Source organism: Lottia gigantea (genome assembly GCF_000327385.1).
Source record: "Lottia gigantea unplaced genomic scaffold LOTGIsca_64, whole genome shotgun sequence".
Classification (NCBI taxonomy): Eukaryota; Metazoa; Mollusca; class Gastropoda; family Lottiidae; genus Lottia; species Lottia gigantea.
In genome coordinates, this window is record NW_008710179.1 from 728,269 (window position 1) to 753,614 (window position 25,346).

A 25,346-nucleotide genomic window follows, 5' to 3' on the forward strand; every position below is an offset into this window, starting at 1 on the left:
GGATCCTGAAACGATCATCACTGAATATTCAAGGATCCTGAAACGATGATCACCGTATATATTTAAGGATCCTGAAACGATCATCAATGAATATTCAAGGATCCTGAAACGATGATCACTGTATATTCAAGGATCCTTAAACGATGATCACTGTATATTTAAGGATCCTGAAACGATCATCAATGAATATTCAAGAATCCTGAAAAGATGATCACTGTATATTTAAGGATCCTGAAACGATCATCAATTAAATTCAAGGATCCTGAAACGATGATCACTGTATATTCAAGGATCCTTAAATGATGAACACTGTATATTCAAGGATCCTGAAACGATGATCACTGTATATTCAATGATCCTGAAACGATCACCATTGTATATGCAAAGATCATGAAACGATGATCACTGTATATTCAAGGATCCTGAAACGATCATCAATGTATATTCAAGGACCCTGAAATGATGATCACTGTATATTCAAGAGATTTCTTTTTGAATCAGATCCCAATGCTTTTATGATCCGATTGTAACGTGGATGAGACCGGTTTCCTACAATACAATAAAACTAGCCTGTCGTCATTATCCTAGTAATTTGTTCTTGACTGGCATTTTGGCCTTGCTCAATAAAACTAGCCTGTCGTCATTATCCTAGTAATTTGTTCTTGACTGGCATTTTGGCCTTGCTACATATCAGCATCATGTGCAACGTGAAAGGAGTTTATGTTGTGACGTAAAAATGACAAAGAAATAAATTATTATATTCTTGTGTTTTAATGATATATATAATGATGAAGAGAAACATTTAACAGAAAAGATAGACCAAAGTATATACTGTCAGACATCTGTGTATGTATTTGGTCAAATGTGAGATTAATGTAGACATAAAGAGATTTGAGGTTATTGTTCACATCGTAGAAACAGTAGCACCATTAATAATCAGTATATATACATGAAGTCTGTTACATAGAAATAATTTATCTAAAGGAGTTTTTGACAAAATATGATATGAAATCAGAATATTTGATACAATAAAAAGAAATAATTTACAATAGAAATCATGAAGGAAGGAACTATAAACAATATGAAATATGAATGAAATATCAAATATAAAAGTAATGATAAATCTAATGCAAAGACATGACATATCCAGCTTATTGTTAGCCAGTAGCATTCAGCCAGCCAAACTAAGCTGACTTAACTATTCAAACCAGATTTCAGCCACCTCCAAAGTAGGTGCAAATTAAGGTAGCTTTAGTTTAACTGGAGTTCAGAGGACTAAAAAAAAAACATCTCGAAGAATGGTTGATAATTGAGATGCCTTGACTTTGGTCGTCTGAACGCTCTACAAGAAGTTGAAGCTGAATATACAGAATTAAGCTCTAAATAAGCTTTAAGTTTTTGATGGTATTCACAAAATATTACACTGTATAAATATGATGCTCTCAATATATCTAATGCATCCTATCAATCTATTGTGTTGGACATTTAGAAGGATCTTTACTAGGTGATAGTCCTTTTAATACATGCATCTTGACCTTCTCTTCTTTTTTATTAACTAATATCTTAGGTTTGGCTGGAGATCGAAAATCAAAATTAAAACTTTCTTCTGGTGAACATACTGTTTCTGAAAACAAATATTTGTTTAAAAATGTTAGTGTATGTATTGATTTGATCAACTTAAATAAAAGAAAGTAAAAATGTTAGTGTATGTATTGATTTGATCAACTTAAATAAAAGAAAGTAAAAATGTTAGTGTATGTATTGATTTGATCAACTTAAATAAAAGAAGGTAAAAATGTTAGTGTATGTATTGATTTGATCAACTTAAATAAAAGAAAGTAAAAATGTTAGTGTATGTATTGATTTGATCAACTTAAATAAAAGAAGGTAAAAATGTTAGTGTATGTATTGATTTGATCAACTTAAATAAAAGAAAGTAAAAATGTTAGTGTATGTATTGATTTGATCAACTTAAATAAAAGAAAGTAAAAATGTTAGTGTATGTATTGATTTGATCAACTTAAATAAAAGAAAGTAAAAATGTTAGTGTATGTATTGATTTGATCAACTTAAATAAAAGAAGGTAAAAATGTTAGTGTATGTTTTGATTTGATCAACTTAAATAAAAGAAAGTAAAAATGTTAGTGTATGTATTGATTTGATCAACTTAAATAAAAGAAAGTAAAAATGTTAGTGTATGTATTGATTTGATCAACTTAAATAAAAGAAGGTAAAAATGTTAGTGTATGTTTTGATTTGATCAACTTAAATAAAAGAAAGTAAAAATGTTAGTGTATGTATTGATTTATTATACCTTCCAATTCTTCAGCAGAAAACTTCTGTCTTTTTAAATTTTGTACATTTTCTTTATCACTGTAAAACAAGATCATTCTTTTTGTTTGGTACCAGCAATAAGCAATCATATCAACATAATCCAAAGTAAAACAATATGACAGCCTCTTTGGGCTTTGTCATTGTACACAAGAAATGGGTCCTAAATACAGGCTTTGATTAGTTAAAAAAACATTAGAAATTGACTGTGTTAGAAAACTTGTTAGATTACGACAGGGGTGAAATATATCAAGGAAAAAGGAACAGAATGTAATTTGATTGTATGCCTATATATAAAAGATAATTACCATAAGGCTTCTGGAACTGGTTTACCCGCACTCAGCTCTTTTATTTTATGTTTATAATTTTGCACTCGTTGGTGAAGCTTTTCCTTTTCATCTTCCAATTCTTTGAACTTGCCATTCATATCATCTAGTTGAGATTTAAGTCGTTTGTTTTCACCTTCTATGATACTTAATGTAAATATATCTACTATTTTATCTTTACTACTAAATTCTATAGATTTATATTCTTCTGCTTTAACTACTGGTACAGCTTCACCTACAATTGACCACCATATATAACCATAAATAGATGTGAAAATTATTGTAAATAGATGAGACTAGATGTGAAAAAATAATTGTAAATAGATGAGACTATATGAGTAAAATAATTGTAAATAGATGAGACTTGATGAGTAAAATAATTGTAAATAGATGAGACTAAATGTGAAAAATAATTGTAAATAGATGAGACTAGATGTGAAAATAATTGTAAATAGATGAGACTTGATGAGTAAAATAATTGTAAATAGATGAGACTAGACATAAATGATGATAAATGTCAATGAAGACTGATTGTAGATATCAAATCCTAAATTAATATAAATAAATGAGACTAGATATGAAAAAAAAAATGTAAATAGATGAGACTAGAAAATAGAATGAATTATAAATCTCACTGAATGCTGCCCATAAATATAAAAACCTACATGAATATAAATAAACAAGACTGAAGTTCATCAACATTTGGACTAGATATGATTAATTTTTAATAAAGATGAGACTTGATATGAATAATACTTTAACCAAGCAAGTTAAAACATGAATGATGTTGGCAAGTAAAACAGATGAATGTTTGTTTATAAATGAGACTGAATGGTGATCGTAAATAGATGAGACTTAATGAAGATTGTAAATAAAGAAGACAGAATGATAATTGTAAATAGAAGGGACAGGATAATCAAATATAAATGAGACTGAATGATGATTGTAAATAGAGAAGACAGAATGATAATTGTAAATAGAAGGGGCAGGATAATCAAATATAAATGAGGCTGAATGATGATTGTAAATAGAGAAGACTGAATGATAATTGTAAATAGAAGGGACAGGATAATCGAATATAAATGAGACTTAATGAAGATTGTAAATAGAGAAGACTGAATGATAATTGTAAATAGAAGGGACAGGATAATCAAATATAAATGAGACTGAATGATGATTGTAAATAGAAGGGACAGAATAATCAAATATCAATGAGACTGAATGATGATTGTAAATAGAGAAGACAGAATGATAATTGTAAATAGAAGGGGCAGGATAATCAAATATAAATGAGGCTGAATGATGATTGTAAATAGAGAAGACAGAATGATAATTGTAAATAGAAGGGGCAGGATAATCAAATATAAATGAGACTGAATGATAATTGTAAATAGAAGGGACAGGATAATCAAATATCAATGAGACTGAATGATGATTGTAAATTCAAGTAGAGGAGATAAAGGCAAGGATATTAATCATATTAATAGTAAGGTTAAAATGAAATAATAAAAGTGATATAAATGTTGACCTACAAGTAGTATTATCAAGATCTGTCGTTTGACGGCGTAGTTCATCTTTCAATCTTTGTATCACATTTTCTTTATATTCTATAGTATCATTCAGTGCTGTAAACCTATAAAATAACACAAACCTTATTTCAGAAAAAGTCTTAAACTTAGTGAGACATAACCCTGGTACTGGGGATAGAAATACAAACAGGACATAGTAAAATGACAACTGTCCAGGTTGAATTCTATATTTGGAAGTGCCATAGGCGCAAGGCTCTCATATTGTGTTTGAGAGGGTTTCATTTAGCGTGTCTATTTCTGAATCCATCAATCCTGCAAAATTCAAACCCCAACAGAACAACACAAATAGTACATGACATGTCACTTACTTTTTCTCAAACTCTGTAGTTTGTTTTTCCATTTCTGATTTCAATTGATAATTTTCTAAGTTCAAATTGATAGTCTTCTTTTCTAAACCACTCCATTTGGCTAAAATAAATAATATTTATTCTTTGTCAGAAGTGATGAGAAAGTCAATGAAATTACTGAACAACATGCTCATTAGTTCAATCAGTTCTTAACTCAATGATAGAGGTCAGGACCCAGTTTCTAAAAAAAAATTGTAGATTAATGTACAAGAGTAAATATTATTATAAATTAACAACTTGAAAACATTCAAAATAACGTTTCTCTTTACTTAACGTGTTCAGTCTAAATTTTTTTGAGAAACGCAGTCCAGCGATCAATATCAATTTCCATATTTGACTATTACAATATCCTTTTCAACAGTCTAGACTTCCTGTTGTTCAGATCTCAATTGTGAAAAATACTTTGAAAAGTTGAAAATTTGATTGTGATTTATTAACAGAATATATTGATTTAATCAATCATGACTAAAAGACAGGAAATCACAGAGTATACTGTACCTTGTTTTTCTGCTAATTGTTCATCCCATGTTTCTTTCTCATCTTTTAATGTTCGATAATCTGTTACCATATCCTACAATAAATAGGGTCAAAATGACTCTTTTGCCAAAACAAAGCTCCTTTGAATCAGACGTTATTGAACAGTTCATACATGAGATACTGTTTTATCATGGCTTTAACAGTGCAAGTGTTTCTAACCTTACAAATACCAAGCCAGTACTCTCTGATCAAACTCCATAGCATGCATTAAGAAAAGATAGCTTGCCAAGCAAGGTAACATAGCAGTTTGGGAAAATTGAACTTAACCTAGATCGTTTCAATATGCATACCAAGTTTTATAAAGTTTGGATATAAATGCAGACTCTATCTACAAGTAATGTGGAAAGAGTGAAAGCGGCAACAATAACATATGTCCACAATTTCATGTGGGTGTAACAAAACTTACATTACATCTACCACGATATAATTTAAAACCTCTATCTAATCTCTCATTTTCTGTTTGTAATTCATGAATTTGTGTTCGTAATAGAATTCTCTGAAATAGACGACACATTTCATTATTTCACCAACTATGATATTAAATATTGTTTTGCTAGAATGAAATTTAATTCCAAAACAAAAATATGTCATTATGAAATTATATTGCTAATGGAATCAGACAAACTTCTTAATTAAATAATGAAACTTTTAGGAAGACAGGATATCATTATGAGAATTCAAGCAAAAACAGACATTTCAGTGGAATGTGCCAAATTCCCAGAAGAATGACTGCTAGTATCATTGCTTAGATATTGAAGGAACTTATAAAAACACTAACCTGTTTCTTCATTTCTACCACAACTTTCTTATTATTTTGTTCCACTTCTTCTAATTTCTATAATAAATAGAAGACATGAACAGAAGAATCTCATAACATCTGATTTATTTGTCTAGATGACAAATACTGGATTGAGGAGATTTATTGATCAAAAACCATCGCCATCAGTAATGCAAAATTTCGATCCATCCATCCATGAATGTCAAATTTACAAAGGGAAGAAGGGAAGAATTTACACAGAAGCCATTATCAAGAATAAAAACCTTACCAATTTATTCTCCTTCTGAAGTTCTTCTAGCCTAAATTCAAAATCAGCCTTTTCACGAACAAGTTCATTTATTCTTTCTTCAGCATCAGTTCCAGGTCTATCAATTAAAGTACAATTCAAATTCTCCTGTTTCAATTCTGTCACTTTGGTACTACTCTTAGACAGTTCTTCCTGCAACTGACTAATGGTATCATCTCTTTCTTCAATATCACTTTGAAGAGTTAGTATTTGTTCATTAAAGTTTGCTGAAGTTTGTTTTACCTCATTTTCTAAAATTTCAATTTGTTTTTCCTTTTCTGAAAGTTGAGATTTCAATTCATCAAGTTCTTCATCAAATTTACTTTTCTCTTTCTTGCTAGTGGATTCCAGCTCTGATAATTCTGCTTCAAGTGAATTCACTTTGGTCTGCAGTCCTTTGCATTCTTCATTCAGTGAGGCAATTTTGGTCTCTTCTTGTAACAGATGTGATTTCAACTCTGTTACTTGTTCAAGCAGATGGTTTTCTCTTCTGGAATGTTCTTCTCTTATTTTGACAATCTGTTCATGGAGATCACTTTTGCTTGTAAGTTGTTCATGTAAACTTTCAATTTGTTTTTTAAGCATCACTTCCATTTCAGAATGTTCTTCAGTTTGAATTTTCATTTGTTCTTGTGCATTTTCACTAATTGATAGTTGTTCTTGTAGACTCTCAATTTGCAGCCTGAGTAAATCTTCCTTTTCTAAATGTTCTAAATTGAGTTGTTTTATTTCTTCTACACCTGAGATTTGTTCATCGAGTTTTCTTATATTTTCAGCATGTTCTAATTTAAGATTAGACAGCATAGCATCTTTATCTTCAACTGAAGTTTGTAATTTGGAAATTTCGTCCATGAGAAGATCTCGATTTTCTAGCATTTCAACCTCAAGAGTCTTCACATATTGTTCTTTTTCTGATAAGCTGAACTGGGTTTGAGTCAGTTGCTCTTGTAGGGAGGTTATTTCTGATTGATTTATAGCCAAAATTTCTTCATGTTTGGATGAAAATTCCTGGAAATGTTCTTCTAATTCCATCTTATCTTTCTGAAGACATGTAATGGACATATTCTTCTCTTCCAAATCTTCTTTCAAAGTCACAATTTCTTCCTCTTGGTTTTGAACATTGTGTTCTAAGTTACTTTTTTCTGTTAAGAGCACTGTTAATTCAGATTCAATCTGTTCCTTCAATGACTCCAATTCTGTTTGAAGATTTATCAACTCTTCATCTTTGCTGGAAATGGTTTCATTGTGGTCACTTTCAATTCTACATATTTCTTCATTTTTAACCTCTATTTCTTCTTTTAATGCCGAGATTTCTTTTTCTAGTGTCAACTTATTTTCTTTGTCTTTCTTATGCTCAATGGTGATGGCCTCCATGTCTTTCTGCATTGACTCCAGTTCAGAATTTTTTGCATTCAGTTGCTCATTCAAATTCACTTCTAATTTATCCATTTCATCTCTTTTTGTGTTGAATTCTTCTCTCAGATCTGTCAATTGTTCTTTAAGTAATGACTCTGCATCTTTTCCTTCAGCTCTTAAAGTTTCTGCTTCCTGTTGCTTTTGGTACCAAGACTGAAGCTCTTTGTGATCTTCTTGAAGTTTTTGAAATTCGTGGGTAGATTTCTGACAAGTGGAAGTCAATTCTTTAATTTGGTCATTTAATTTTTCTATTTCTGCTCTGTATGTTGAAAGTTCTTCCTGTAACACCATAATTCTTTCTTTATTTTCTGTATTCTCATTGGTCTCCTTGTCAACAATGGCTTCTAAATCTCCAACTTCATTTTGTAGTGTTTCAATTTGGCTTTCCAGCTCTGACACTTTGCTAAGTGTATCAGTGAGGGTTTCTGATTTCATTTGCAATTCTTCTTCCATGAGTGTCATCTTTTCTTGTGAAACAACTTGATCTTCTTCCAGATTTAATGCTTTCTTTTCAGCTCCTTGAAGAGATAAGATGGTCTTGTCTTTGTTTTGTATATGCTTTTCATATTCTGTGACCTTATCATTCACAGACGACATGACCTCAAACTGTTTCTTACTCTCTTCAAGTTGTTTGGTCAAATCATTCACTTCTACCTCTTTAACTTCCAAAAGATTTTTCAACTCTTGTATCTGATCATTAGCTTTTTCCACTTCAGATTCCAGTCCTGCTTTTTGAGCCACCATTTCATCAAGAATTTGGTTGGAATCTCTTCTGATTCTTTTAGATGGAGTACATTCAGCTTCAAAGAATTTCTTTAATTCCTGGACCTGCCCAGACACATTACCAGTTTCAAAAGACAAGTGTCTGTCAGCTCCACCTTCTTCAGATATATTGCTTTCCTCAATCTTACCCAGTAGATCTGTAATTTCCATTTCTTTAGATTCCAGAAGACTTTGTAGATCTTCAATTTGGTTGGTAAGCTCAGTCACTGTTCGGGTCTCTGCTTCAACTAAACTGGCCTTTTCATTGGTTGAATCCAACTGTTGTCGAGCTTCATTTAAATTACACAAAACCTTGGTCATTTCATTTTCTTTAAATTCCAAGTTATTTTTTAAATCTTCCACCTGTTTTTCCAAGTCACATATTTTGGCACTGCCTGCCTCTACCATGTTTTGCAGCTTATTTTCCAAATCATGTAACTGTTGCTGCAGCTCAGAGACTTCAGATTCCTTTTCTTTTAGTTTGTCTGTTATTTCTTCAGCATTTTGATCTTTAAGTAACTCCAGCTTGGAATTCAAATGCTCAATTTCAGTATCTTTCATAGAAATTTGTTGTTCAGTGTTGGTTTTCATGGTGTCCATTTCCACACAACACTGGTTTAGTTTTTCTTGTAAATTGATGACTTGATCCTTATCACTAGATTCTTCTTCCTTCTTTGAAGATAACTCAGACAGCTTGGTCAATGTTTCTTTCAGTTGTTCCTCTAATTCCAGAATACGAGTTTGAAGAACTTCTTCTTGGTCAGAAGACATTATAGTAGTAGTCTGTTTCAATTCATCTTCTAAACTCATTCCAGAACCAGTGGGAGCCTGCTTCAATTCATCTTCTAAGATCATTTCATAACTAGCACTGGGAGACTGCCTCAATTCATCTTCTAAACTCATTCTGGAACTAGTGGGAGCCTGCTTCAATTCTTCTTCTAAACTCATTCCAGAACCAGTGACAGTCTGCTTCAATTCATCTTCTAAACTCATTCCAGAAGATGATGGTTGTCTGAAAGCAGATTGTGGTACACCCAGTTCTTCTGTAAAACTGACATTAGACATTGATTCTAGTGTCTCTATATGTTGAGATTTTGATTTTAATGCATTCTTGGTCTCTTGTAACTCTTGCTGTAGTTCCTTGATAGTTGACTGGAGTTTGTCAACTTGATTGGAATTCTCAGGAACAACATCTATCACAGTCTTACTGACCTCCAATTCTTCTGTTAGTCTCTGAATCTTACTTGACATCTCCTGTTTGATTGAAACACATTCTGCTTCCAGATTCTCAGTTACCATTTTCTTTTCTTCAAGTTTCTTTTCCAGATTTTCAATTTCTGTTTGAAATTGGGTGATCTGAGATTCTACATTAGAAGCAACAATATTATCTAAATCAATGGCTTCCAAAGCCTGATTCTTTTCAGTTAATTCAGTCTTTAGGTTTTCTATTTCCATTTTAAACTTTTCTATTCCATCTTCAAGTTCTATGTAAGACTTGTTGGTTTGAGCAAGTATTTCCTTTGTTTCGTCCAATTCTGCTTGAAGGAGATTAAATGCTTCATCTTTCTGGGTCAAGAGATAATTATTTTCATCAAATTCTGCTCTTAGGGCTTCGAATGCTTGCACTTTTTCTAAAACAAGATCTTTTTGTTGGGAGAGTTCTGCTTCAAGGGATGTAACTCTAGTCTCAATTTCTGGAGTAGCAGACGTGAAGGTTTCAGCAGCCAAATCAATGTTGTTCAAAGCCTCATTCTTCAACTCTAATTCCGATTCTAGCTCTTCAATCTTTGTCTTCAATCCTGCAATAATCTCGGAAGTCTCAAAATGATCTAGTTTATTTGAATCATTAGAATCTTCTAATTCCTGCAGCTTCAAGCGATATTCTCTTGCCTTTTCCTGATGTTTTGATAGTTCTATGTTCTCCATTTTTAAGGTATCAATCTCATAATTTTTCTCATCCAGTTGAATTTCTAATCTAGAAATTTGTTCTTTTAAACCTTTCTTTTCCTTCTCATCATTAAGCTTCTTTTCATTTGTCAACATCTAAAATAAATAACAAATATTAAAGGGATACTACGTCTTAGAATGAACATAAAATTTAAATTTTTTAAACTTGGCCAATAAGAGCATATATTCATCAGTAGATATACCTGGTGTCATAAATAACATAACAGGGTTATATAATCCAATAAATCCAAAAAACTTAATAAAATGCAATTAACTATTGAAAAACACTTAATATTAAGATTAAGCATTTTTCAATAATTACTTGTTTTATGAATTTTCCAATTTTCCAGATTTTACGGGTATTCTGTTGTAACTTTATGACACCAGGTAAGCTAACTGATGAATATATATACTCATACTGACCATTTTTGAGAATTAAATGTTCATTCTAAGAAGTAGTATCACTTTAAGAAGTTTGCTACAAATGCATGTAGACACGCAATTGCCAATCACAAGTAGTAGCTGTAAAATGCTATCTTGGCGATCATTATTCAAATATACACCAGGCTATGCCATTTGGTATGATATTGAACAATCCATGCTTGCATTTTGTTCACATCTAATGCAATATTTGTAATTAACAAAGGGTAGGTCAAGAGAAGCAGATCTTTCAACTTGAGTGTTTACTACAAAAATATAGTCAAAAAACAAAAACCATTTCAGCCAATAAACAATATCTTACCTGTCCAGTAGAATGTCTCATTTTATCAACATTCTGTAATTTAGCTTCTGATTGTTCAACTTGTCTCTCTAACATAGTAATATAATCTTGATTAGTTTTATGTTGTTTATCAGATTCACGATTCAACTGAAAAATAATCAAATTACTATTGAATTTCAATATATATCAAAAAACTTTTGAAATATTTTTTATTTGTTAGAAAAAGCAACCTACACTAATAATCAAAATAATTTCTTTTTGTTAACCAAAAGCCAAGGTACACTAATCTTACTTGTATTAAAGACACAGCAAAAGAAATATGTCAATTTTTTTTGTGTGTCATTTCTGCATTATTTTTGTTCCAAAAAACAAATAAAAACTGACACTAGGATATAGTGGAAGATCTTTTTGTTTGTGTGTACCTTATCAATCTTCTGCTGCAATTTAATCACGTCATCTTTCTTAGCAGTTAGTTTTTGACTTAAATCAGTTTTATCTTCCACAACTTTATAAAGTTCAGCTTCAACTTGAGTTATATATTGATTCTGTTGATCCAAGTCACTTTTAATCTTCTCTGTTGCTGCCTGTAAAAACAAATGAGTTAAGTAATACAGATAATGTAGACAACCGAACTATATGTCATTACTTCCAGGGAAATATGAACATTCTCGCATGCATTTATTATGTTATTACCATTCTGGACATGACAACAATCTGAAATTTTAGGAAACTCAGAAGTAGAATCAAAAATTGAATTTTAATTCGCAAAATTGCAAAGGATAAGCCAGTTCGGAACTGTGGCAATCTATGGACAGCGATGGAAAAAGGATAAAATATAAAAGGTAACTACATTGACAGCTATCAATTTACCATTTATAACTTTTTGAAAGCAAGTTTGCTTGAATCATCGAGTATATTACAATTCTGACGATTGTAAACCCTTTATATTAGATACATTGTTTATCTTGAGGCAGAAGTAGGGAATGTTCACGTTTCACATGTACACTTATTGTTACAAACTGGCTTATAAGTAATATTGATAAATTGAAGACAATATCTAACATGTGATGATGTGGCTTAAGGGAGTACTATCCGTTAGACCAATCATACCTTAGTTTCAGAAACAGGAATTAATTTAGCTTATATAATGAATAATAGAGTTCACAGCTCAGTGTCGAAATTTGAGCCTTCAAATCCATGTGTATCCATAATTATTCACCTTTGAAAGTTAAAAATTCGACTCGAATTTTAGTGAGACACATATTTAGAAATGGACAGTGAAATTTCTAGTTTGAGGTATATTTGAAGGGATTATGCAATTTTCATACATTTAAGTACATCACAATAAAGATCCAAATCAATCCCTGAAAATGCTGACTGTTCCCCTTTAATGTACACTTTGTTCAAATTTCACACCAAAATATCATAAGATGTAAATATAAATGTGATTTATTTTGGGTACAGACCTGAACTTTCTCAGCTATATCTGATTCTGTTATATTCTTTTCAAATGATGTAAATTGTCTTAATTCTTCCAGTTCATCTACTTTATTATAATATTGTTGATTTAATTCATCTAGCATTCTTACTCTAAAATATATCATTATAATAATTATAATCTTATATAGAGAATATTAATACCAACAATGTCTATAATGGAATGAAATAAAATTTATTTTCAGAAGGTATTATCTCGACCCATGCCAGGAATAAAACCTTGACCTTCAGGTAAGCGAACAAGTGTCTAACTCACTCAAAAGGATCATTTAAATAATATTCATAGTTATAATTTGAAGCTTGTAAAACTATTTATGTTACAAGTTTTACAGGTATATCACTTACAATTCAGTGAGTTTTAATTTCATGGCTTCCTTCTCTCTATCTGTTTCTAAATCGTTACCAGTAACACCAGGATATCTAGTTGATGCCATTGATGTATCAGAGAAAGTACTAAATATAGAAGTTTCTATGATACTATTAGCCTCTCTAAACTGCACTGCACTTTCTGGTATATCCATAGAAGAAAAATTCATTTCATTTGGTGATAAAAATGAGTTTCCACACAAATTGGGTGCAAATGAGGTTCCACCAAAATCGGCTCCTGGAACTTTAAAAAAAAGAATTCAAATTACAATGGTACATGGCAAATAGTGGATTTAATTCTCTGTTGGCATATGACAGAGTGGTGACCTTGAATAAGCCATCTGTTCTCATTATTCCAGGCAAACCTCACTGTTCAAATTGGATGTGTCTTATATCTGAAGCTGACTGGAGTAATGAGATCAAACAGTGAGGGTTATTTTGCATGAACCTTCAGGTGAGAAAGCAAGCCACCATCATATTAGAGCAGAATTGAGTATTATACTAAACTCAAGAATCTTGTTCTTATCTTAATATCAGTACATGTAGATATGATTACAACCAAGGTGTTTTTCACATCACAAGAAGCCACATTGACCAATATTCTACACTCAAAGTGATATCAGCATGAAAAGTTGTTACAAACTTCTGAAAAGCCCTCACTTCACTTCTATGTTTTATTCCATTGTAGGCGAAATTGAGCCTCATCAGTTGGAAAAGCATAAAAGTAGATGACTGTATACCTATAATATTTGTCTCTTATACTTACAATGGCTAATTCTTCGCAACTTTGGACCAGCCCACGTTTCTCTTCGCATTTTTTTCTACAATTACGAAAACCGTTACCTTATAAAATATCCAATTTTTGTGCAATGTCTCGATGTGTTTCCCTTGTTTTCCTCAGACACATAGCTTGTTCAGCAACTGCTACTACCGAATTTTCTTTGAAAAGTTCTTTGTATAAAAATCAATCAAAAGCAAATCTTTATCAAAAACATGAAAAACATCAACCATCTCTGTAGCATTAACAAATATCTAATTTTGATGCTACAGGGAATGTTGGTCTCACATGCTAATAAAGCAAGGTAGGTTGTCTTATTGACTTATTATATTATAAAACATATATCAAACCTTCTGTACTTCAGTTTTCTTTTCATCAGGATTTGAGTTAGAGGTACAAATCATTTTTTGTAAATTTTCTATTAATCTTTTCTGTTCACATTGTATATTTTCTTTTTCTTTTAGTTTTCTTTCTAATTCATTCTTCTCCATTTGCATATCAATAACTCCCATCTAAATTTATTTAAATCATAGAAATTATATTGTAACAAGATTAACATAATAGTAACATAAAATGATAGTAAATAATTTTTAGCCCAAGTCATATTAGTTTCTTTCTGTTCTGTAGTTTTATATGAAAATCATCTGTATAGTTTAAATGGCACCAATATTTTCTTTTTATATGGAAATTTTTCAACGATAAACTGATTCATGAAGAGGTGTCTGACAGAATGGCAGACAGAATAACCAAAAACAAAACAATAATTCAATTTTTAAACAAAGCTACCTCTGAAGCTGATTTCTGCAATCTTTGTATTTCCATTCTATATTTCTTTAAAAGTGCATCACCATTTAGAACTTCATTAACATGAGGTTTATTTTTAATCTTCTTGGCTCTGGATGCAAACTGTAATACAATTTTGTTACTTCCAATGACAGCCATTAAGACAACCATGTTATTTCCACACATCCAAAACTCCTAGTTCCATGCACCCAAAAATCAGTTAAAAAAAACGCCATAAATCTAGGGACAAAATTCTCATAAGGACAAATAATTATTCTTTTAAGGTAATGTAAAGTTAGTGCACTCACTAACCAGGAGCAAGAAGTCAACAATGGAACTATTCTATAATGTGAAGACTCTGTTTAAATCTAACTGACAATATTCTGAATGAATACAAACCTTTAATGTAGAATGACTTTCTACTATAGAGGTAGGTGCTATAGTACAAATAATAGCTGTTTTAGAATTACCACCCAAGGCATTTTGTAATATTCTTGTTAATTTAGAATCACGATATCCTATATAACCTTCACTGAAATATAAAATCACCATTTCATAATGATCAAAGGGATCAAGCAAGAGATAAGACTGTCTCAATTTTTGCTTTATAAGCTGATATAGCTCATTTTCTGCTAGTTTGTTCAAAATATCACGTATATAGAGGTCTAAAAGTCTAGATCAATCCAATAACTATAGTGAAAGTTAATCATTAACTAATTCTTTCAGAACATAATATCAATATGTTCTTACTAGACAGGTAAATCTACCCTACCAAGGCACATTAAAGAAAGAATGGTAGAAATTTGGGTTTCAGTTATTGCATGCTTCTTCTTAGACTGAGGAGTATATCAATTGAATTAAACTTTAATACAATATACATACTTATCTCCTTCACTAAGTTTAAATATAACTTGTGACAGTGACAGTAAACTTTTATTGATAGCACAACCTTCTTTCAGTCTGTCACCAGAATTCTCTCCTGCCTTCTCAGAACCAGCTAAATCAACAAAATTCTGAAAAAAATATCAAATATATATAAGATTTTAATAAATTTTGTTATTACAGTAAGCTTACAGTTTATTTTCTTCTGCTTTCTATTAGCATGTAAGTCCAGGGTTCAACATCTATAATTGGCTAATGGTTAGGGCACACAAAAATTTTTTGTAAACCGGTGTCAAAAGTCGGCAACAAAACTGCTTGTGTGCCCTCACCATTAAAACACCAGCTTGAGAATTTGTACCCACTTCTTCAATGCGAATCAGGTCCAGAAATCACAAGGAAAAAGATCTAAGTCACTTCTACAGAGGCCATCGTATCAAAGATATTGTGCTGCTGTTTAGGCTGAACCTGCCTCATTGTACACTACATTGCATTTCCGAATTTTTATAATCTATGTCAGCAAAATTAAAGATTTTTATCACCATAATCAAACTGAAATTTGTTAAACTAGCCTTGCCTACAGGCTTGTTAATCATTACTACTGATGTTTTTTGATAAATATCGTTTGAAAGGTCAAACTGATGTATGACTTACTAAATGTGACAACATGACAGCATCATTTTCACCTGTTTCACGACTTTCTATAATCTGAAAATAATAAAAAACAAATTAGATAAAATAAAAAAATACAATCTCGTTACGTTAACCAAATTTAATGGGTTAATTCAGAACATCCAATAAAAAGGTGTGTTGTAATTTCAATGGACTTGATAAACTAGCCTTACGCTTCTAGGGATCCAGCCCTTGACAGGGTAGAAATTTGATTGGTTAAAGCAGAGGTCATCAGGTTGGGTCAAAAAGTTTATGGAAGAAGGTTCAAGAGGGCTGTCATTAGACCCAACTGTAGTGGCTTTATTAAAAATAAAAGCTTACAAAAAACGGAGCGAAAGTTTGTTCTACTTTTAATTAGACTACATTATCCTTCTATAAATAACAAGTGTCTGTGATCTACTCACCATTCTCAGAATACTATGTGATCTAGAGCTTCTATCATTTTGTTTAGTTGCTGCAGTTTTTCTGCGCACTGTAAATATAAACAACTCCTCATGTGAATTAAAAAATAAACAAATTGACCACAGGTCATCAGACTCAAAAAATTGAAGTATCAGTGTTTAAAACTGAAACAAAACTATCTTCACTTACTGTCTCCTTGTTGAATAACTTCAAAAACTTTTTCTAAACTTGTCACATGTTGTTCATGTAAACCAATGACATTTATCTGGTGATCCTGAAACACAAATAATATTTTTGACTTCTCATTTATATGTATCCTGTATCTCCTAAAAGTTTTGTACTTTAAAGCAAAACTAACTGTACTAATCATACTGTATATCCTTGTATTTGAATGTGGAACTTACTGTATCCTCTTGTATTTCAATATCAAACTCTGTATCTGCTTGTATTTTAATGTGAAAGTTACTGTATCTTCTTGTATCTTAATATAAAAATCTGTTTTCTTTTTCATTTTAATATCAAACTCTGTATCTTCTTGTATTTCAATACAAAACTTACTGTTAATATATAACTTACTGTGTCTTCTTGTATATTAATGTGAAACTGACTGTATCTTCTCATTTTTAATGTGAAACTTACTGTATCTCCTGGTATTTTTAATGTGAAATTTACTGTATCTCCTGGTATTTTTAATGTGAAACAAACTATATCTTCTTGTATTTAAATAGCAAACTTACAGTATCTTCTTGTATTAAAATAACAAACTTACTGTATCTTCTTGTATTTTAATAACAAACTTAATGTATCTTCTTGTATTTTAATAATAAACTTACTGTATCTTCTTGTATTTTAATAACAAACTTAATGTATCTTCTTGTATTTTAATAATAAACTTACTGTATCTTCTTGTATTTTAATGGGTTTATCTTTTTCTGTTGACAATAAATCTGATATTTTTTCTTGATAAATCTCCATGTAGCACATACGCAATAAAAACTCTCTGTTTGGACACTGTGAATAAATAAGGAAAATGAAATGAAATAAAGCGAGTTAGCCTACTCTTCTCCGATTTCCAACTGCCTCCGAATCTTTAACATGTATAGTCTTGGTTTATTTTCCATCTGAATTAGCTTGTATTAGTAACTCGAGAAAACCATCTAAAGACATCCAGAATGCTGATGAAGGGAGTAGAAATGTCCTCAGTTGTCTAGATGATCTAATTGACAATACATAGGTTAAACTTACTTCTTCAACATAATCAAATATTTCTGTAGCAGCTTGTCTTATTAATCCTGGTGCCATACTGTCACCTGACATTGTAAATGTTTTACCAGAACCACTCTGACCATAAGCAAACACAGTTCCTGCAAAATATGATTCAGTCTTCATAATACTTGTGTACTTGATTTTACTTGCATGCCATTCTTATGAAAAGTATGCTCACACAAAAGCTGATGTGATATATACTTAGAAAACAGACTTAAAACATAGCTTAGCTAAGATTTGCTTCATTCACATCATGATCCATCTTCTAACGGTTATCAACAGATATCAATAGAACTAAATAATATTACATACCATGAATTCCTGTCATAGCAGCTTTAACAATAGGAGAACTAATCTCATCATGTAGTTCATAAGTTGTACAGTTTTCATCATAGACACAATCTGAAAATCACAATTTCTGGATTTTTTAGTATCTAATTACCCTTATTTTTTTTTTTTTTTTATTCTGTTTTTACAAATCTTTTCATATCATTTTTGAAAAATAGATCGTAATGCATTAAAGATGCCAATTCACTGTTCGTTTGACCAATTGTACATAGTCTCAGAACAGCCCACTGTCAAAATTCTAGCATTCAAATTCATGTATGTCCAGAATTATCTGCGTTTGAAAATGATGACTTGTCTTTCCTTCAGACTCTGCAATTCTTAGAAAACATATAAACGGAAATAGAAAGTAAAATATAGTTGGAGGTATGGGTACTTCTGAGGGTTATAGTAAATTTAGCACCTAACCAAAATGGACCCAAAATTAGTTGAGTAGTAAAAATTGGTCAATATGGTCCCTAAAACAGTTCAAAATGGCCCTTTGAAAAATCTAAAATGGTACCAAAATAAAAACTAATTACATATGTGTTTAAAATCCAAATCAACCCCTGGACGAATGATGACCTTTAATCAATAAGCGTTTATAATTCAATCACAGAAATTTGACGCAAATAAAATTAAACTCACCAAATGTGTAAACTGGTTGAATTTCATCTCTTTGATTTACAGACTTATCTTTTGTCTCCCACATACTAATTAGTCCATTTTGTCTCTCTCTAAAATTAAAAAACATTTATTGATCAAGTTTCACTTTTTAGAAGACTAATAGAATAGGGTGATGGCATTTCCATGTGATTCATCCAATTATTTCTTTAGAGGGACAGGTAGGCCATTTTTTTTTTTACCATTCATACTTTAGTCTATTTAGCTAAGCTAATCAGTAATAGTGTTCAAAGCTCACTGTCAAAATTTGAGCTTTCAAATCCATGTGTGTCCAGAATTATCTGCGATTGAATGTTAAAATGACGACTCAATTGAAGATACTCAATATAAGGTATATAGAAAAGAACTAAGCTTAAAGAAATACCGAGTAAAATTCCTAGTTTCAAGTATTTTTAAATGAAAAATTGTGATTCTCGTACATTTCTAGTAATTCTGAAGACTATTTACATATATTTAAGACTAAAATCAACCCCCCAAAATGGGTAGCAGAGAATATCATAGCGTAATCTTCAAAAAATATGGTTATTATAACAATTATTAAGCAAATATCCGGTATAGCTATTTTCATAATATTGTTTAAAAAGATTAATATAAAACAAATAAATAATATGAAACTTACTTCTGCAGCATTGGTCGAATTCGCACTGCAACTTTGACTGCATCAATCTTGTCTGGTGGATCCATGATCTCATTAATTTATTAGCACCTGTAAAATTGAAAAAGAATTGACATACTGTTAATGTTATCACTATCAGTGCTATTTCTCTGGCCACTCAACACCTAGTTTACATGTATGTTGATCACAATCTTTAATTTCAACGACAAGTAGTGAAAATTATGAAATTTTTCTCTGCCATTAGGATTAGGCACTACTACTACTGTATTAGTGATTTGATTGGCTGTCTTGATACCGTAAATATATCAAATTTTAAATTTTTGAAAATAATTAGAAGTGCATTGTACACACTTAGTATCAATAATTGACAATGTCCCAAGTTTGGTAAAAAAAAAAAAAAAAAAAACACTAGACCTAGTAATAACTGCATTCGGTTTATCTGTGTTCTCAAATTTTTTAGCCATTTCTTCGCTTATATTTCTCAAGCCATAGTCTACTTCTTACCATTATCTGAGTCATTTATTTCATAGTTATGTTTAATAAAATAGATATGAATCTGTTATTGATTATTTCATATTAAGCCTAGTTACTTAGTAATTAATAAATAAATTTAAAACTCACTTTTTCAACCTTTCTTCTTGATAGAATTCGAATTTCCCTATGCAAAATAAATATGACAATTTGATTGGTTGAAATTTAAGTTAGCCAGTCTGGGTTATCCAGCACTATTTTCTCGTATTTTTAAGAGTAGTCTCCCTTACCTACAGGTCGAATTGTCGAATTGTCGAAGTGTCCTTAAATGATTTATTCAAGACTAAAGCATTTTAAATAGCCTAGAACAAGAACCACCGAATTCTGATAGATTAAGGTGATCATCAGTCATTTACTATTGAAACCTTTAGTAAACATAGTTTTTGAATTATTAAATGAAATCTGATTAGGTCGAATTATCTTGTGATTTGGCGTCATAAATATCGTACTGTCGGTAGTTAAAAGTAAATTTAGCTTAGAAACGGAAGTAAATAAAGGAAAGTGACAATAACACAATAACAGGTGCCCGTTTGAGAAGTGTCAGGTCTATATTTTGTGAGTTTACTACTACATATAGCTTAATTTGAAGTCAAGAAACAAGGTAAGGTTACTAAATATGTTTAATTTGTAAGGAAATATATACAGGCCTTAATGTCAAATGCAGGGTTAAGGTGTTAGATTATAATACGAGGGAGGATCCGCACTGTATTGTATATAATAAGGACCTATCCTATGCAATTATGGCTATTGTGGACAATTATTAATAAGTTATACTGATAGACCTACTTTCGTACCCTACACTACTGATACTGCCACCATACTGATATTCTTGCTAGCTTACCACATGCTCTAGCTTCAAAACCATGCAAGAAACGAGGTGGAAAAAGGGGCAGGTGTAGGAGATTTGGTAAAAATATGGGTCACAATTTAAGCCAAATACTCCTCTGTCTGGCATGACTATATTTTAACTTGCAATTCGGTATTGTCTACATGTTAATGTCATTGTCAATGAAGACTTACTGAAGTTACTCATAAAAACCGATGCAGTGCACCAGTAGTAGTATGAAGCCAAATTGTTTGTCCCCATAGTTTTAAGGTTAAAATTGTTAAATCAATACACCTGAATTCCATGGAAGGCCCGATGTGGTTTCCTTTAAAGTTGCATGAACCACTATTAGCTCCCCTTTATTTTCATATTGCAGAATATCAAAATGGTATTATTTATTAACATCAATGAAGGACAAGAGGTTGAAGTATTATATCAAGGAATAGTATGTAGAGGCATAGTGAAATATAAAGGTTGTGTTGTTGGTAAAAAAGGTGATTGGGTTGGTGTGGCTTTAGATGAAAGACGTAAGTATAGAAATATTCACTTTCTAATTAGAATTCGAGCTTTTCATTAGCTTTAATTTTTAATCTCTTTAACATTCATCTGTTAGATGACACTACCAGCCAATCAAATTTCTTCCCTCTCCAATGCTGGAATTTTGTGACACAAACAAAAGGTGAATTAAGTGTCTAATGCTTCTCAGAATGTTCACCTCACAAGATCCCTGCCCCTCCAAAGACCCAAGTATATGAATTTTTTTTTGTTGGAAATATTCATTATTTTATTGTACACATGTAATAAGCCATAAACTTTCAAAATTAGAATGGATTCGATTTTTTTTTTTAATTGTCTAATAACTCATAGCTAAAACATACCTTGTGACATGAAAAAAATATAATTTCAATGTCTTTTCAGTTGGTGAGCACAATGGAACATATATTGGACGACAGTATTTTCAGTGTATGGATCAACATGGTATATTTGTTAGGGCAAAGAAAATTCGATTTATACCATCAGTAGCTAGAAGGTAGGCCTACTAAAATTATGTTGTATTATTCAAATGTTGATACAATATACAAATGATATTCTGGTTCAGCTGCCTTTAAGAAATTATGGGAGTTCCACTCAACTGACTCAAGTTGACCTTATCTTCTATGTAGTTTAAGTATTTCCTTACCACAAACATCATTGGCAAAATATTTAACTGACTTTTCAAGGCAAGTTAGCTAATATATCTTTTTGAAAGGCAAGTTATCACAACTGTCCTGTCAGAAGTTAACGTATCTGACTATTGGCTACTTTTATTAAGCTTACATTTGAAAGGGCCAAACAGTACTAGTCCTACCTCAGTACATTGACTTGTCTTTATTATTTTTTCCAGTACCTATAATGTATATTATAAAGTAACAACTCCAGCTGATTCATTAGCTGATATCTTGTTTGATGGACAAAGTAAGTAGATACTGTATTACAAGTGATAAGCATTAAATCAGATGCTCGGCTGCATTGTGAATTGTGGATAATTCACACAAAAATCTTCAATTTATTACTTCCATAATAATTCATTTTTGATATAAGACTATCTTCTATCAGGGAAGAAGTTCAAGGTTAGAAGTGCTCAGCGAAGATTAGGTTTGAAGGGCTCAGGGAGAGAATTTTTGGTTAGTTTGGGAGATCTCAGGGAATAAATTGATTGCCCTCAGGGAAGAACTTCTTGATTGGATTTATGCTCTCAGGGAAGACCTTCTTGATTAGATTGAGGAAAGACCTTCTTGATTAGATTGATGCTCTCAGGGAAGATCTTCTTGATTAGATTGATGCTCTCAGGGAAGACCTTCTTGATTCGATTGATGCTCTCAGGGAAAACCTTCTTGATTGGATCGATGCTCTCAGGGAAGACCTTGATTGGATTGATGCTCACAGGGAAGACCTTCTTGATTGGATTGGTGCTCTCAGGGAAGACCCTCTTGATTGGATTGGTGCTCTCAGGGAAGAACGTCTTGATTGGATTGGTGCTCTCAGGGAAAAACTTCTTGATTGGATTGGTGCTCTCAGGGAAGAACTTCTTGATTGGATTGGTGCTCTCAGGGAAGACCTTCTTGATTGGATTGGTGCTTTCAGGGAAGGATGATTGCTCTCATGAAAGACCTTCTTGATTGTATTGATTGAACTCAGGGAAGGATGATTGCTCTCACGGAAGAACTTTTTGATTGAATTGATTGCACTCAGGGAAGTACTATTTGGTGAATAGGCTTTTTTAGTTCCTTTAGCAGCTTTCTCTCACTCTCATGTTAACTAACTAGAAGCTATTTTTTTTTTCAGAACACAGTCACTTAGATAATGGAACATATTTAATAGATCAGTCTAAAAGATACCCAGAGACTAGTCCATATATGTATCACAAAAGTCAAGCTATATCCAGACAAGTACCTGCTGTGACCATGTTAAGACCAAGAACTGCCTTTCATTCCTCCACTAAACCTCTCCACACTGAACTCTTCAATGATGACACATTCATAAACAAACCTTCAATACCCAAACCTCATATGCCTTACACTGCTCTCAGAAATCAAGTAGCTAGAGGTTGGGATAATGCTCACTATGTACGAGAAATGCCTTTAGATTATGGTAGAGATTCTATGAAATTTTCGCAATGGAATGATATATCTGCTTAATTTATTGTATTTATTTTAAGAAAAATTGACATTTCAAGGATTCAAAAGAGGCTTTCCAACTTTTGTGTGAGTAGCAGGTTAGCATTTGCACCATTCTGATTTCCCTTCTAACATCTGTGCTTGAAGAAATAACAGAAGAGATTTAGAGATCATGATCAAAAACCTGTGGGATTATAGGTACAGAAATCAGACTTCAATATTAGAAATAAAAAAAAAATGCAAAGAATCTGTATGTGTAAAATGAAACACATACAAAAGCTAGAAAACCTTATCTTATTTAGCTTAATTAATTTATATTTTTTAGTCAAATGCTTACTTTGGGTAGTGTACAACATTATCACCTTAAAAGCATAATTATATATTTTAGTCTGCAGCCTTTTTTTCTCTTTTTGATGAAACTATACAATTGTTTATTATAGAATTAATAATAATATGAAATTCTGAATTAGAACCAATCTTGACATTTCCTCAAAGTTTTTGAAGTTTTTGAATGATACAGAGAGGTAAGGTAGTAAAGTAATGCTACTAATTTACAATGAAACATTTCAAATGTTTGAATGTAAAAGTTTACAATATTTATTACTGTTTTTTAAGATATGGTTTCTGTTATTAATGTATATCCCTGAAACTTATTTTATAGAATTTTTTGCAAAATTTTACTAAAAATGTTGTTAGTACCGGTAATCAATATTTAGACACTGAACTTTAGATTAGATTAGCAATCTCATTTTTGTAGTGAATATTTTTAGTAGTGGTCTTTTAATGAGTTTTCTTCATACACAATATGAGAAAGACATTGTTTTTGCATTAATTTCATAACAAGTTTGGTCTTAAATTCAAAGAGAATTTGTAGGAATAATATTGTTTTCTGGACTTGTGGTTTTCAAAATTTTGAATGTTTTTGTTGAGATGTTTATCAAATTTGCACCATTCCAATTTTCTATCAGACCTTAGTGGTTCCTGCAATTCTACTAAAACGTCATTGTTCACAAAGGCTTTTTGTGACACAGGCATATTTTCTGTATGTGATGTCATCAAACGCTTATATTTTTGGAACTGCAGCAATCAAAGATGTCTGACTGATAATTGGAATGGTGCAAATTGATGCTATCTGTGTCTTCGTTACACATACACAATTTTGAAAACCACTTAACAATCCCTCTATCTCTATAACAAACTGTTACACTGATTAATTTGATTGCTCATTTATGACACCTTTAAATAATAATGAGAAAGGACAAAGGGTAAGAATATGATAGTGTCAAATCTTTAAACAAAGTTATAAACTTTGAATAAACAGAATTTTAGGAAGGTATCTATTTCTGGGATACTACTTTCGATTTTTAGACCTAATGCTCTGTGATATATTCAATATGCTTTGTAACTTTAATTTGTTAATAGACACATAGTTCAACACAAATACAAAAGTCTTGTGACCTATAAAATACTATGTTAACCCGACTGTCAATGGGTATTATATATCTGGAAATGACATGTATCAGCTGTTAAACTCTAGGCATTGTCAAACCTAAACAGTTCTTGGTAAGCTGAATCTGTATATTTCCTAACCCTAGTATAACCTCCATAGGAGGCTGTTTGAAACCAAAGCTGCTTGCCTAGTGTGTTGTTTCACTTATAAATCCAAATCCTTATTTCCAAAGTATTTAGAAAGATTTTGTATATTCTAAATTTGACCAACCTCCCATTTTTTTTAAAATTACATAATAATTTTTGACATCTGTTTGGCACGGGTATTTTTTATTGTATCAACCTCTTTATTCAAAATATTGTGATGTATTTTGATTTGAAATTGTGATAAAGGTCTGTGATAATTTTAACTTTTCATCTTCACCAAACTAGTATATAATTGAAAAAAAAATGAGTTCAGCCCATTTCAATGATCTCAGCTCTTCAATTGATAATTACAGAGCATTATTTTTTTTACTTGACACAGCAGGGTTGTGGCCTACAATATGTTTGAAAGTCATATGTGATTATGACGTT

The 25,346-nt window shown here is 31.4% G+C and overlaps 2 protein-coding genes across 2 annotated transcripts; both read right to left on the minus strand.

Annotated features, from left to right (window-relative positions):
• Positions 1-14,446: 14,446 nt before the first annotated feature.
• Positions 14,447-18,086, minus strand: LOTGIDRAFT_129211 (hypothetical protein; the record flags this gene model as incomplete). The annotated part of the gene is made up of 9 exons (XM_009064677.1): positions 14,447-14,587; positions 14,864-14,996; positions 15,347-15,477; positions 15,998-16,051; positions 16,420-16,487; positions 16,607-16,691; positions 17,315-17,428; positions 17,663-17,781; positions 17,996-18,086. Coding segments are annotated over 9 exons (936 nt in total), but the record flags the coding sequence as incomplete, so codon positions are not given.
• A 4,418-nt stretch (positions 18,087-22,504) lies between these two features.
• Positions 22,505-22,723, minus strand: LOTGIDRAFT_89858 (hypothetical protein; the record flags this gene model as incomplete). The annotated part of the gene is made up of 1 exon (XM_009064678.1): positions 22,505-22,723. A coding segment is annotated over one exon (219 nt), but the record flags the coding sequence as incomplete, so codon positions are not given.
• Between the last annotated feature and the right edge of the window lie 2,623 nt (positions 22,724-25,346).